At 58.9% G+C, this 16204-nt stretch overlaps 1 protein-coding gene across 3 annotated transcripts; it reads left to right on the top strand.

Moving 5' to 3' along the window:
- Positions 1-6676: 6676 nt before the first annotated feature.
- LOC144737154 (blood plasma apolipoprotein LAL1) lies at positions 6677-13117 on the top strand. 3 transcript variants are annotated; one of them, XR_013588894.1, is made up of 4 exons: positions 6677-7880; positions 9346-9443; positions 11670-11823; positions 12374-13117. XR_013588894.1 is itself a non-coding variant. In XM_078619870.1 (4 exons), the coding sequence occupies exons 1-4, from the start codon at positions 7780-7782 to the stop codon at positions 12477-12479; spliced, it is 459 nt and encodes a 152-aa protein (XP_078475996.1). In that variant the 5' UTR covers positions 7665-7779; the 3' UTR covers positions 12480-13117. The 3 variants fall into 3 exon arrangements, 2 of the variants coding, with proteins under 2 accessions (XP_078475996.1, XP_078475997.1); XM_078619870.1 differs by having other exon boundaries at positions 7665-7880; XM_078619871.1 differs by having other exon boundaries at positions 7776-7880; positions 9349-9443.
- Positions 13118-16204: the final 3087 nt, after the last annotated feature.

The following is a 16204-nucleotide window of genomic DNA, read 5'->3' as shown; positions in this document are numbered from 1 at the left end:
GGGCAGCAGGCGAGTGGTGGGTGTCAGTCACGTGGGTTTGACGGAGCCTCCCCGACGCGTTCAGAAGGGGCACCCCCACTGGCAGTTGTCCCTGTGCGGCACAGGGAGGGGGCTGTCACTGGGGAGCTCGCCCTGCCAGGAGGGACAAGGGGGGGGGGGGGTGCAGGACACGATCATTGCTGCTGTGGGAACCCAATCGAGATGTAATTTATCAGAATAGATTTGTGTGTGTGTGTAGATCGTTGTTTAATGTGGACCGCGATGGCGTTACTCTTGCGATCGACGCCACGGGACCTATACCGTCCGCAGTGAAGCGGGACGGCTTCTCTCCTGACGGTGAGTGGCACCCCGCGGTAGTCACCAGGACGGCCAGACGGGTTCGAACCGCGAAACGGCGAACGCTGCTGCTGCTGCTGTTGTTAGGCCGTGTCTGGCCGGAGAAGAGATGGGGGGTGATTGGGGTGAGTGGTGGGTGAGTGGCACGGGCTGGAGTAGAGATGGGGTGATGGGGTGAGTGGTGGGTCTGGGTGAGTGACACGGGCTATAGAAGAGATGGAGTGATGGGTGAGTGACAAGGGCTAGAGAAGAGATTGAGTGATGTGGTACAGGAGGATGTGGAGCTGAGTGGACTTGCCGATGACTGGTACCAGCGGTGTCAAGATCGGCCTCTGTGGAGGAGGCTCGTGAAGGACGCTACTGGGCAGTTGGAGGCAGTCGCCCTCCAGCAACAACGGAGGGCGGAGGAGCGACGCTCACAACAACGAGCGGAGCGCCGGGTGGCTAAAGCACAGCAAGTTGGTACAGTGGGGACACAGGTGGTGCATCTGCCAGCAGTCATCTCAGCCGGTCAACCCGTGGCACCTGCTGGGTCTGCCCCGTGACCTCCTGCCAGCGGGCCTGCGACACTTCACGTGGGAGCATCATTGTGCACGTAGCCTGGCACAGACGCCACGGCGATGGCACCACCACTATTGGCAATGGAGCCGTGTGTGTGTGTGCCTCCCCTAAGTCGAGGGGGGGGGGTTGTCCCTGTGGGTCTCTCTGGGTCTGTGAGTCTCTGTGTGTGTCTCTGTGTGTGTCCCTGTGTGTGTCTCTGTGTGTGTCTGTGTGTGTCTCTGTGTGTACGCGCGCGCGTGTCCCTGACCCCAGGTTATCTGCTCCCGACCCAGCAAACAGCGGCCGCGGTCCACTGGGGGACCTCTCCCGCCGCTGCTGCTGCTGCCGCTCCTCCTCCTCCACGGCGCTCGTTACTCATTAAGCTGCTGAAGCTGCAGCGGCAGCAGCAGCAGCAGCGGCTGGGGGCCCGGGCAGCCTCGCGATCTTTATTGATCGAGTTGGCCACGTCACTGGGGCTGCTGCTGCTGCTGACTCGGATGTCCTTTCATGTCACCACGCGAGATAAACACCACACACACCAACCACCCACAACACTCACCCACCCACCACCAACCACCCACTCACCACCACCCACTCACCACCCATCCACACCACCCACTCACCACCCACCCATCCACACCACCCACCCACCTACCCACCCACACCACCTACCCATCCACTCACCCACCCACCACCTATCCACCCACAACAACCACACCACCCACTACCCCACCGACCCACCACCCACCCCACCAAATCCACCCACCCCACTCACCACCCACCCCACCACCTAACCACCTACCAACCATCCACCGCCACCCACACCACCCACCCACCACAACCCTCAGCGTGGAGAGGCGAGGAGCTGGGAATCCACAAGAGATGTGTGTGTGGGGGGGGGGGGTTGTTTGTTTGTTGTTGTTTAAAAGCTAGAACTCCATCTTGAGACTCACAACATGCCGAGCGCCCTGCTCAGTCGTGGACTCGGTCTGCTCCGTCGGGTTTCCCGGCGTCAAATCGTTCTTCTCTCGCTGCTGCTGCTGATGATGATGATGATGCTGCTGCTGATGATGCTGCTGATGATGATGTGTGTGGCCTTGCAGATCCCTCTGCAATAATCATCTTTGAGTTACCCTCAACCCCCCCTCCTCTCTGCTCTGGTTTCCTTAAACATCATTTCGCTTATCGCAGCGTAAAGTTTATCCCCTCTACTCACTACTCACATTGCCCAGCCCATTTCCCAGTCTCTTGCCCAGCCCATTGCCCAGCCCATCGCCCAGCCAATTGCCCAGCCCATTTACCAGTCTCTTGCCCAGCCCATCGCCCAGCCCATTGCCCAGCCCATTACCCAGCCCATTTCCCAGTCTCTTTCCCAGCCAATTGCCCAGCCCATTGCCCAGCCCATCGCCCAGCCCATTACCCAGTCTCTTGCCCAGCCCGTTGCCCAGCCCATTACCCAGCCCATTACCCAGCCCATTGCCCAGCCCATTGCCCAGCCCATTGCCCAGCCCATTACCCAGCCCATTGCCCAGCCCATTACCCAGCCCATTGCCCAGCCCATTACCCAGCCCATTGCCCAGCCCATTGCACAGCCCATTGCCCAGCCTCTTGCCCAGCCCATCGCCCAGCCCATTGCCCAGCCTGTTGCCCAGCCCATCGCCCAGCCCATTACCCAGTCTCTTGCCCAGCCCATTGCCCAGCCCATTGCCCAGCCCTAACCCGTGAACTCTCTTCCCCCTTCACAACACTCTGGATGACCTGGCCGCCTCTTGAAGCCAGACGCGCCTCGGCCATCAAAGGCTTCCCACTCGAGGCACTCACTCGCCTCACCTGCGCGCAGCTACACAACGGTGCTCCGCAGATATGAACGAGCCTGGGGAAAAACTAACACGTGCTTCTCCCACGCGTTATGAAATGTTTCAAGCCTCCCGCCGTCACTTGGCACTTCAAGTTCAAGTTTCATGTATTAGGTGTAGCCCTGTGAGCCATTCGGCTCTTGAATCGGGTGCAAACGCAACAAACAAAAAAACAAAAACATGAACAAGAAAACATCTTAAAGTGCAAACAGAAAATCCAAGAAAAGGCAGCAAAATATTGCAGAAAAATCACCGTAACACACCAACGCCTTGTGTGCAAAAATCCCAGTGGGATGCAAGTCAAACAACAACAACAAGCACAAGACAACTTAGATTAAGGCCATCAGTCTAACTCCGTACTACAACAACACAAACATGGCCAAACCCAATACACTTTTCGAAATCACCAAAATAAAGCAATGAGCCCCATCGGAAAGTCTCCCTTGCCTCGCCAACCAAATTGCTTCCCGTGGGGCTGGGTGGGGGGTGGGAGGGGTGGGGCTGGGTGGGAGGGGTGGGGCTGGGTGGGAGGGGTGGGGCACACAGAGACCCAGAGACCCATCGACTCGCTTAGAGACCCATAGACTCACACAGAGACCCATAGACTCACACAGAGACCCATAGACTCACACAGAGACCCATAGACTCACACAGAGACCCATAGACTCACACAGAGACCCATCGACTAGCACAGAGACCCATAGACTCACACAGAGACCCATAGACTCGCACAGAGACCCATATACTCGCACATAGACCCATCGACTAGCACAGAGACCCATAGACTCACACAGAGACCCATCGACTAGCACAGAGACCCATCGACTCACACAGAGACCCATAGACTCGCACAGAGACCAATCGACTCGCACAGAGACCCATCGACTCACACAGAGACCCATCGACTCACACAGAGACCCATAGACTCACACAGAGACCCATAGACTCGCACAGAGACCCATCGACTCACACAGAGACCCATCGACTCACACAGAGACCCATCGACTCTCCGCTCCCCATCCCGGATTTTGTCCCTCAGTGGGTGGCAACCGCAGTGGTCACCTTGGGGTCAACTGGGCCTCGACGGGAAGGTGCCGCCCCTAGGTCGACTCGGCCATGAAAACCTCGCGAGCCAACAAGGGGCGGAGGGGCAGTGGGGGGGGGGGGCGGTGGGGGGAAGAAGTGGGGGGGGGTAGCGGTACGTGGCTGGGGAATTGAACATTGACCCAAAGCAGTCCACATCACGCGACTCATTCCCCACTACCCCCACTCACCACCACCACCCCAACCACTCACCACCACCCTCACCACCACCCCCACCACTCACCACCACCACTCACCACCACCCACTCACTCACCACCACCCACTCACTCACCACCACCCACTCACCACTACCCCCACTCACTCACCACCACCACCCACTCAACACCACCCCCTCACCCACTCACTCACCACCACCCCCACTCACTCACTCACCACCACCCCCACTCACTCACCACCACCCCCCACTCACTCACTCACCACCCCCACTCACTCACCACCACTCACTCACTCACCACCACCCCCACTCACTCACTCACCACCACCCCCACTCACTCACCACCAACCCCACTCACTCACCACTACCCCCACTCACTCACCACCACCCCAACTCACTCACCACCCCAACTCACTCACCACCACTACCCCCACCCACTCACCACCACTACCCCCTCACTCACTCACCACCACTACCCCCACCCACTCACTCACCACCACCCCCACTCACTCACCACTACCCCCACTCACTCACTCACCACCACCCCCACTCACTCACCACCACTACCCCCACTCACTCACCACTACCCCCACTCACTCACCACCACCCCCACTCACTCACTCACCACCACCCCCACTCACTCACCACCACCCCCACTCACTCACCACCACCCCCACTCACTCACCACTACCCCCACTCACTCACCACCACCCCAACTCACTCACCACCCCCAACTCACTCACCACCACTACCCCCACCCACTCACCACCACTACCCCCTCACTCACTCACTCACCACCACCCCCACTCACTCACCACCACTACCCCCCACCCACTCACAACCACTACCCCCTCACTCACTCACCACCACCCCCACTCACTCACCACCACTACCCCCACTCACTCACCACTACCCCCACTCACTCACCACCACCCCCACTCACTCACCACTACCCCCACTCACTCACTCACCACCACCCCCACTCACTCACCACCACTACCCCCACTCACTCACCACTACCCCCACTCACTCACCACTACCCCCACTCACTCACTCACCACTAACCCCACTCACCACTACCCCACTCACCCACTCACCACCACCCCCACTCACTCACCACTACCCCCACTCACTCACTCACCACTAACCCCACTCACCCACTCACCACCACCCCCACTCACTCACCACTATCCCCACTCACTCACCACCACTACCCCCTCACTCACTCACTCACCACCACCCCCACTCACTCACTCACCACCACTACCCCCACTCACTCACCACCACCCCCACTCATTCACCACCACCCCCACTCACTCACCACTACACTCACCCACTCACCGCCACCCCCACTCACTCACCACCACCCCCACTCACTCACCACCCCCACTCACTCACTCACTCACCACCACCCCCACTCACTCACCACCACCCCCACTCACTCACCACCACCCACTCACTCACTCACCACTACCCCATTCACCCACTCACCATCACCACCCACTCACTCACCACCACCCCCACTCACTCACTCACCACTAACCCCACTCACCACTACCCCATTCACTCACTCACCACCACCCCACACTCACCCCACACTCACCCCATACTCACCCCCACTCACCCCACACTCACCCCACACTCACCCCCACTCACCCCACACGCACCCCCACTCACCCCACACTCACCCCACACTCACCCCCACTCACCCCACACTCACCCCCGCTCACCCCACACTCACCCCCGCTCACCCCACACTCACCCCACACTCACCCCCACTCACCCGACACTCACCCCCACTCACCCCACACTCACCCCACACTCACCCCCACTCACCACCACCCCACACTCACCCCACACTCACCACCACCCCACACTCACCCCACACTCACCCCACACTCACCACCACCCCACACTCACCCCACACTCACCCCACACTCACTCACCACCACCCCACACTCACCCCACACTTTCACCAATACCAAGAATCGTCATTCTCCACTAAGTGGCGGTGACGTTACCACGGCGCCTGTGCCAGGCTAGGTGCACTTTGAGGCCGTCACGAGAAGTGTCGAAGGCTCAATGCTGACAGGAGGTCTCGGGACAGACCCTGCAGGTGCCGTGGGTTGGCTGACTGAGGTGACCGGTAGATGCACACCACCTATGCCCCCTACTGTGCCAACTTACTTCACTTTAGCTGCCCGGTGCTCCGCTCGTTGTTGTGAGCATCGCTCCTCCGCCCTCCGTTGTTGTTGGAGGGCGACTGCCTCCAACTGCCCAGTAGCGTCCTTCACGAGCCTCCTCCACAGAGGCCGATCCTGACACCGCTGGTACCAGCCATCGGCAAGTCCACTCAGCTCCACATCCTACTGTACCACATCACTCCATCTCTTCTCTAGCCCGTGCCGCGCCCGTTTAGCCCCCTCGATCCGGCCGAACAAAAGCTGCTTAGGCATGCGGTGGCTGGGCATGCGGGCTACATGACCCAGCCAACGCAGCCTTGCCTGCCGGAGGAGCTCACCGATGGGACTTTGTCCAGATCTTTCGAGGATTTGTGAGCTCCTCACACAATCCAGCCTGCAGGTTAAACCCAGGATTGATCGTAGGCAGGCCAGCCTCAATGTTTCTAACCGGCGAAGATGTTCCATTAGGGAGGTCATTGACTGGCCGAGATGACCTGAAGCTCACCACCACCCCGCACTCACCACCATCCCACACTCACTCACCTCCCTGCTCACCCATTGCAATCCCTGATTTCATCTTCGTGGGATTATGAGCGGTGCTGAAATCTCATCTCTGGAGAACTGCCTCCTCCTCTTCTTCTTGTCGTGTTTAGTTTGTGGTGCTTCCCCCACACCTCCGATTAGCAGTTGGCTACGTACGGTGCGAAGGAAGTTCTACTTACGCGTGTGTGTGTGTACGTGTGTGTCTACGTGTGTGTGTGTGTACGTGTGTGTGTGTGTACGTGTGTGTGTGTACGTGTGTGTGTGTGTACGTGTGTGTGTGTACGTGTGTGTCTACGTGTGTGTGTGTGTACGTGTGTGTGTGTACGTGTGTGTGTGTGTACGTGTGTGTCTACGTGTGTGTGTGTGTACGTGTGTGTGTGTACGTGTGTGTCTACGTGTGTGTGTGTGTACGTGTGTGTGTGTACGTGTGTGTGTGTGTACGTGTGTGTCTACGTGTGTGTGTGTGTACGTGTGTGTGTGTACGTGTGTGTGTGTACGTGTGTGTGTACGTGTGTGTGTGTGTACGTGTGTGTGTGTACGTGTGTGTCTACGTGTGTGTGTGTGTACGTGTGTGTGTGTACGTGTGTGTGTGTACGTGTGTGTGTACGTGTGTGTGTCTACGTGTGTGTGTGTGTACGTGTGTGTGTGTACGTGTGTGTGTGTACGTGTGTGTGTGTGTACGTGTGTGTGTGTGTACGTGTGTGTGTGTGTACGTGTGTGTGTGTGTACGTGTGTGTGTGTGTACGTGTGTGTGTGTGTACGTGTGTGTGTGTGTACGTGTGTGTGTGTACGTGTGTGTGTGTACGTGTGTGTGTGTACGTGTGTGTGTGTGTGTGTACGTGTGTGTGTGTGTGTACGTGTGTGTGTGTGTGTACGTGTGTGTGTGTGTGTACGTGTGTGTGTGCGTGCGTGTGTGTGTGCGCCCGCCTTTGCACGTGTGCCAGTCCCGTGTGTGCCAGTCTCGTGTGTGCGCTCTTTGTAGGTCTGCCAGTGTGCGTGCGTGTGTGCGTGTGTGTGGGGGTCTGCCAGTGTGCGTGCGTGTGTGTGTGCGTGCGTGCGTGCATGTGTGCGTGTGGGTGTGTGCGCGCCTGCCAGTGCGTGTATATAAGGGAGAGCCTCCCAGAGTCGGCATCACTCGCCTCCTCCACTCTCTCAGCCACGTGGTGAGTGCCTCTCACTCACACGGCTCCAACTCACACCCACTCACACTCACTCACTCACACGGCTACAACTCACACTCACACACACAGACACTCACACAGACACTCACACGGCTCCAACTCACACTCACTCACACACACAGACACTCACTCACACACGCAGACACTCACACACGGCTCCAACTCACACTCACTCACCGACACTCACACGGCTCCAACTCACACTCACACACACAGACACTCACACAGACACTCACACGGCTCCAACTCACACTCACTCACACACACAGACACTCACACACGGCTCCAACTCACACTCACTCACCGACACTCACACGGCTCCAACTCACACTCACTCACACTCACTCACACTCACCGACACTCACACGGCTCCAACTCACACTCACTCACAGACACTCACACGGCTCCAACTCACACTCACACACAGACACGCACAGGCTCCAACACTCACTCACACTCACAGATACTCACTCACACAGACACATACTCACACGGCTCCAACTCGCACAGACACAGACTCACACGGCTCCAATTCACACTTACACACAGACACACACAGGCTCCAACACTCACTCGCACTCACTCACACTCACACAGACACAGACTCACACACTCACACGGCTCCACCACCACTCACAGACACACACTCACACATAGACTCACACTCACACACAGACTCACACACAGACACACACTCACACACACACACACAGACTCACACTCACACACAGACTCACACAGAGACACACACACTCACACACACTCACACAGACACTCAAACTCAGCTCCACTCACACTCACACAGTGACCCGCAGTTTAAGCTCTGCTGATGAGACCCAGACGGTGGAAACCCGCCCAGACTGCAGCCGAAACCCCTGAGAGTGCTCTGGACAGCCTGTGCACGTGAACATGTTTGGGGCGCCGCGAGATGTTAACTCCCTCGCCTGGTGTCTCTCTCTCATCATCATCACGGTGGCTAGGAGACGTTAACTACCTCGCCTGGTGTGCAGGAGGTCGTGGGTTCGATCCCAATCCTGACGATGCCTGCTGCTGCTGTAGATTTGGAGTTTTCGTGTCTTTCTCTCATCATCATCATCATCACGGTGGCTAGGAGATGTTGACTACCTCGCCTGGTGTGCAGGATGTCGTGGGTTCGATCCCGACCCTGTGGTGCAGTGCTTTGGCATGCTGCTCACGGCCAACACCGGTGACGATTATCTGAACGGGTCCGGAGCCTCCCCTAGGTCGACTCGGCCTCAAATGGGTACCTGGTGCGGTGCGTAGTAAACATCGCCACCGGGGAGACAAAGGCGGCCGGGCGTGGTGCTGGCCACCCACCCCATCGTGTGCCGTGCCGGCCTTCGTAGGTGCTCGCTAACTGCACTTGCCCCTACAGTCTGTTGAGGCTACACGGGGGATCTTTGTTGTTGTTGTTGGGTGTGCTCAGCAGGTACCTCGCTCCGGCCACCAACCCCAACAGCAAGAAGATGAAGCTCCACGTGGCTGCCCTGGCGACTCTCGCCGTCGTCTGCATCCTGGCTGCAGGTTCGCTCGCCACTCGACACGATGGGCACACTTCACCCACACACGCTTCACCCACACCGACACGCTTCACCCACACCGACACGCTTCACCCACACGCTTCACCCACACGCTTCACCCACACCGACACGCTTCACCCACACGCTTCACCCACACGCTTCACCCACACGCTTCACCCACACCGACACGCTTCACCCACACGCTTCACCCACACGCTTCACCCACACGCTTCACCCACACGCTTCACCCACACGCTTCACCCACACCGACACGCTTCACCCACACACGCTTCACCCACACACGCTTCACCGACACGCTTCACCCACACACGCTTCACCCACACACGCTTCACCCACACGCTTCACCCACACACGCTTCACCCACACGCTTCACCCACACCGACACGCTTCACCCACACGCTTCACCCACACGCTTCACCCACACACGCTTCACCCACACGCTTCACCCACACCGACACGCTTCACCCACACGCTTCACCCACACGCTTCACCCACACGCTTCACCCACACGCTTCACCCACACGCTTCACCCACACACGCTTCACCCACACACGCTTCACCCACACACGCTTCACCGACACGCTTCACCCACACCGACACGCTTCACCCACACGCTTCACCCACACGCTTCACCCACACGCTTCACCCACACGCTTCACCGACACGCTTCACCGACACGCTTCACCCACACCGACACGCTTCACCCACACGCTTCACCCACACGCTTCACCCACACACGCTTCACCCACACCGACACGCTTCACCGACACGCTTCACCCACACGCTTCACCCACACGCTTCACCGACACGCTTCACCCACACCGACACGCTTCACCCACACGCTTCACCCACACCGACACACGCTTCACCCACATCGACACGCTTCACCCACACGCTTCACCCACACCCACACGCTTCACCCACACGCTTCACCCACACCGACACACGCTTCACTCACACCGACACGCTTCACCCACACCCACACGCTTCACCCACACGCTTCACCCACACACGCTTCACCCACACACGCTTCACCCACACGCTTCACCCACACCGACACGCTTCACCCACACGCTTCACCCACACGCTTCACCCACACGCTTCACCCACACCCACACGCTTCACCCACACGCTTCACCCACACCGACACACTTCACCCACACACGCTTCACCCACACAGAGATACACAGAGACACACACACAGACACACAGAGACCCCACAGAGACCCCACAGAGACCCCACAGAGACCCACAGAGACCCACAGAGACCCCACAGAGACCCACAGAGACCCACAGAGACCCACAGAGACCACACAGAGACCCACAGAGACCCACAAAGACCCACAGAGACCCACAGAGACTCACAGAGACCCACAGAGACCACACAGAGACCCACAGAGACCCCACAGAGACCCACAGAGACCCACAGAGACACACAGAGACACACAGAGACCCACAGAGACCACACAGAAACCCACAGAGACCCCACAGAGACCCACAGAGACGCACAGAGACCACACAGAGACCCACAGAGACCCCACAGAGACCCACAGAGACCCACAGAGACCCACAAAGACACACAGAGACCCAAAGAGACCACACAGAGACCCACAGAGACCCCACAGAGACCCACAGAGACCCCACAGAGACCCACAGAGACCACACAGAGACCACACAGAGACCCACAGAGACCCACAGAGACCCACAGAGACCCACAGAGACCACACAGAGACCCCACAGAGACCCACAGAGACCCACAGAGATGCACAGAGACCACACAGAGACCACACAGAGACCCACAGAGACCCCACAGAGACCCACAGAGACCCACAGAGACGCACAGAGACCACACAGAGACCCACAGAGACCCCACAGAGACCCCACAGAGACCCCACAGAGACCCACAGAGACCCCACAGAGACCCACAGAGACCACACAGAGACCCACAGAGACCCACAGAGACCCACAGAGACCACACAGAGACCCACAGAGACCCCACAGAGACCCACAGAGACCCCACAGAGACCCCACAGAGACCCCACAGAGACCCCACAGAGACCACACAGAGACCCACAGAGACCCACAGAGACCCACAGAGACCATAGCCGTCATCCCATACGGCACTGATAAGGGGTTGATAGGTATGCGTACGCGCGAGGGTATGGGCGTCGTCGTGATCGTCCGACGTTCCGTGCCCCCCCTCCCGCAGGGTCCGAGGCCGCGCCCAAGGCGATGTCCGACACGGCTGTGGTGAAGGCCCAACTCTTCCCCGACGCGTTCTGGGAGGGTTACAAGAACGTGTCCGCCGAGTTCAAAAAGATGGTGCACGGCCTGCAGACCTCCAACATCGGCGAGCAAGCCAAGTGAGCACCAGCAGCACCATCATCACCACTAGCACCATCAGCACCATCACCACCATCACCATCAGCACCACTAGCAGCATCATCACCATCATCACCATCACCATCAGCACCACTAGCAGCATCATCACCATCATCACCATCACCATCAGCACCACTAGCAGCATCATCACCATCATCACCATCACCAACACTAGCAGCACCATCACCACTAGCAGCACCATCACCATCACCATCATCACCACCACCAACAGCAGCAACACCATCATCTCCGTGCGTCTCTGTGTGTCTCCACGTGTCTCTGTCTCCACGTGTCTCTGTCTCCACGTGTCTCTGTCTCCACGTGTCTCTGTCTCCACGTGTGTCTCTGTGTCTCCACGTGTCTCTGTGTCTCCGTGTCTCTGTCTCCACGTGCGTCTCTGTGTGTCTCCACGTGTCTCTGTCTCCACGTGTCTCTGTCTCCACGTGTGTCTCTGTGTCTCCACGTGTCTCTGTGTCTCCGTGTCTCTGTCTCCACGTGCGTCTCCGTGTGTCTCCACGTGCGTGCGCGCAGGACCCTGCTCACCGACACGGTGGCCGTGCTGACCCCGTACCTGCACAAGATCCGCGAGAACGTCAGCAAGATGTACCAGGCGTACGTGGAGGCCAAGCATCACTAGACTCCTCACTCACACCACTCACACACACACCACACACCACTCACACCACACACTCACACACACCACTCACACCACACACTCACACACACCACACACTCACACACACCACTCACACACACACACCACTCACACCACTCACACACACACACCACACACTCACACACACCACTCACACACGGAGAGACCCACAGACTCCCAGACACCCACAGACTCCCACAGACTCGCCACACGCGGAGAGACCCACAGACTCCCACAGACACCCACACACACCACCCACAGACTCGCCACACGCGGCGAAGGCACCCACAGGCTAGGACCGCAAGACGCCGGGGGGGGAGGGGGTATCCGTGACACTTCGCTTCCATTTAAGTTTCACGGCGATCTCAATCGACCACCACCACCACCCAGTGCACCCACACCACCCACACCACCACCACCACGCCCCAGCACCCCCACACGACCCGAAGCGACCCCAGCGGCAGCTGTCCCTACGCAGCCGCCGGCTGTGGACGACGACGATGTGTGAGGGGGGGGGTGGGGGGGTGGGACTCGTTCAGTTTTATTGAGAAGGTGGGAACGTCGTGAATGTTAATTGAGAATGATACGACCCCAAATAAACGCGTTGTGTGACGATGCTACTTGGTGGTGGTTGGTGGTGGTGGTTGGTGGTGGTGTTCAGTGCGGTGAAAGCTGTCGGGTTGGTAGGGACGGGTCGGTTTGTATTGTCTTTGAGAGAGCCCTCCGCCACCCGACGCAAGTGGAATCGTCGCGCTGTGCTTTTTGATCAACTCGCACACTCACCAACTCACTCACTCACCTACTCACTCACTCACCCACTCACTCACCCACTCACCCACTCACTCACCCACTCACTCACTCACCCACTCACTCACTCACCTTCTCACTCACACACTCACCGTCTCACTCACTCACCCACTCACTCACTCACTCACCCACTCACCGTCTCACTCACTCACCCACTCACTCACTCACTCACCCACCGTCTCACTCACTCAACCTTCTCACTCGCACACTCACCGTCTCACTCACTCACTCACCGTCTCACTCACTCAACCTCTCACTCATCCACTCAACCTCTCACCCACCGTCTCACTCACCCACCGTCTCACTCACCCACTCACTCACTCAACCTCTCACTCACCCACCGTCTCACTCACCCACCGTCTCACTCACCCACTCACCCACCGTCTCACTCACCCACTCACTCAACCTCTCACTCACCCACTCACCCTTCTCACTCACTCAGCCACCGTCTCACTCGTTCACCCACCGTCTCACTCACTCACTCACCCACCGTCTCACTCACTCCCACACTCACCGTCTCACTCACTCACTCAACCTCTCACTCACCTACCCACTCACCTTCTCACTCACCCAACCTCACTCACCTACCCACTCACCGTCTCACCCACCTTCTCACTCACCGTCTCACCCACCCACTCACTCAAGCTCTCACTCACCGTCTCACTCACCCACCTCCTCATTCAGCCTCTGACCCATTCACCGTCTCACTCACTCAACCTCACACTCACCTACCCATTCACCCACTCACTCAACCTCAGACTCACCTACCCTCTCACCCTCTCTCACTCGCCCACTCACACTTCTCACATTTTTCACTCACCTCACTCAACCTCTCACTCACCCATCTTCTCACTCACCTACCCACTCACTCAACCTCTCACTTACCCATCCACCCACTTTCTCACTCAACAAATCACTCACCCACCCACTCACCCTACCCACTCACCCACTCACCTTCTCACTCACTCACACTTCTCACTCACCTCTCACTCACCCATCCACCCACTCACCTACCCACTCATCTTCTCATTCAGCACCTCACTCACCCACCCACCCACTCACCTTCTCACTCACCTCTCACTCACCCACCCACTCACCTTCTCACTCACCTACCCACTCATCTTCTCATTCAGCACCTCACTCACCCACCCACTCACCTTCTCACTCACCTCTCACTCACCCACCCACTCACCTTCTCACTCACCTACCCACTCACCTACCCACTCACCTTCTCACCCACCCACCCACTCACCTTCTCACTCACCTACCCACTCACCTACCCACTCACCTTCTCATTCAGCACCTCACCCACCCACCCACCCACCCTCTCACCCACCCACCCTCCCACCCACCCACCCACCCACCCACCCACCCTCCCACCCACCCACCCACCCTCTCACCCACCCACCCACCCACCCTCTCACCCACCCACCCACCCACCCACCCTCTCACCCACCCACCCACCCACCCACCCTCTCACCCACCCACCCACCCACCCTCTCACCCACCCACCCACCCACCCACCCTCTCACTCACTCACCCACCCACCCACCCACCCTCTCACTCACCCACCCACCCACCCACCCACCCTCTCACCCACCCACCCACCCACCCTCTCACCCACCCACCCACCCACCCTCTCACCCACCCACCCACCCACCCTCTCACCCACCCTCTCACCCACCCACCCTCTCACCCACCCTCTCACCCACCCACCCACCCTCTCACCCACCCACCCACCCACCCTCTCACCCACCCACCCTCCCACCCACCCTCTCACCCACCCACCCACCCACCCACCCTCTCACCCACCCACCCACCCACCCACCCTCTCACCCACCCACCCACCCACCCTCTCACCCACCCACCCACCCACCCTCTCACCCACCCACCCACCCACCCTCTCACCTACCCACCCACCCACCCTCTCACCCACCCACCCACCCACCCTCTCACCCACCCACCCACCCACCCTCTCACCCACCCACCCACCCACCCTCTCACCCACCCACCCACCCACCCTCTCACCCACCCACCCACCCACCCTCTCACCCACCCACCCACCCACCCTCTCACCCACCCACCCACCCACCCTCTCACCCACCCACCCACCCACCCTCTCACCCACCCACCCACCCACCCACCCTCTCACCCACCCACCCACCCACCCTCTCACCCACCCACCCACCCACCCTCTCACCCACCCACCCACCCACCCTCTCACCCACCCACCCACCCACCCTCTCACCCACCCACCCACCCACCCTCTCACCCACCCACCCACCCACCCTCTCACCCACCCACCCACCCACCCACCCTCTCACCCACCCACCCACCCACCCACCCTCTCACCCACCCACCCACCCACCCTCTCACCCACCCACCCACCCACTCACCCTCTCACCCTCTCACTCAGCCTCTCCTCACTTACCCATCCACTGGTGAGTTGAATCATCCTCAGTCGGATTTAGCAGCAAATGTCACGAAGTTTCACTCGAAACTGCGTGGAGCGACTTCGGGGAGGACTACACCGGAAGTCGGGAACAGAACACCGGAAGTCGTAATCACAACACCGGAAATTGGTTGCACAGCACCGGAAGTCATAATCACAAAACCGGAAGTCGTAATCACAGCACCGGAAATTGGTTGCACAGCACCGGAAGTCATAATCACAACACCGGAAATTGGTTGCACAGCACCGGAAGTCATAATCACAAAACCGGAAGTCGTAATCACAACACCGGAAATTGGTTGCACAGCACCGGAAGTCATAATCACAAAACCGGAAGTCGTAATCACAACACCGGAAATTGGTTGCACAGCACCGGAAGTGGCCTGGCGCGTTGTGAATCTCCGGTACGGCACGTGTCAACTTCACTCCTTTGGCTGTGGTCGGGTGG

The sequence above is a fragment of the Lampetra planeri genome, chromosome 65 (genome assembly GCF_965212315.1).
Source record: "Lampetra planeri chromosome 65, kcLamPlan1.2.h2, whole genome shotgun sequence".
In the NCBI taxonomy this organism is placed as follows: domain Eukaryota; kingdom Metazoa; phylum Chordata; class Hyperoartia; order Petromyzontiformes; family Petromyzontidae; genus Lampetra; species Lampetra planeri.
This window is presented reverse-complemented; position numbering and strand designations above follow the sequence as displayed.

Excerpts from the sequence above, each read along its gene's own strand:
- LOC144737154 (XM_078619870.1), top strand. The coding sequence starts at position 7,780 with ATGTGTGCGTGTGGGTGTGTGCGCGCCTGCCAGTGCGTGTATATAAGG. Across the intron at positions 7,881-9,345 it reads TCCACTCTCTCAGCCACGTG|CAGGTACCTCGCTCCGGCCA; the intron begins GTGAGTGCCTCT and ends GGGTGTGCTCAG. Across the intron at positions 9,444-11,669 it reads CGTCTGCATCCTGGCTGCAG|GGTCCGAGGCCGCGCCCAAG; the intron begins GTTCGCTCGCCA and ends CCCCTCCCGCAG.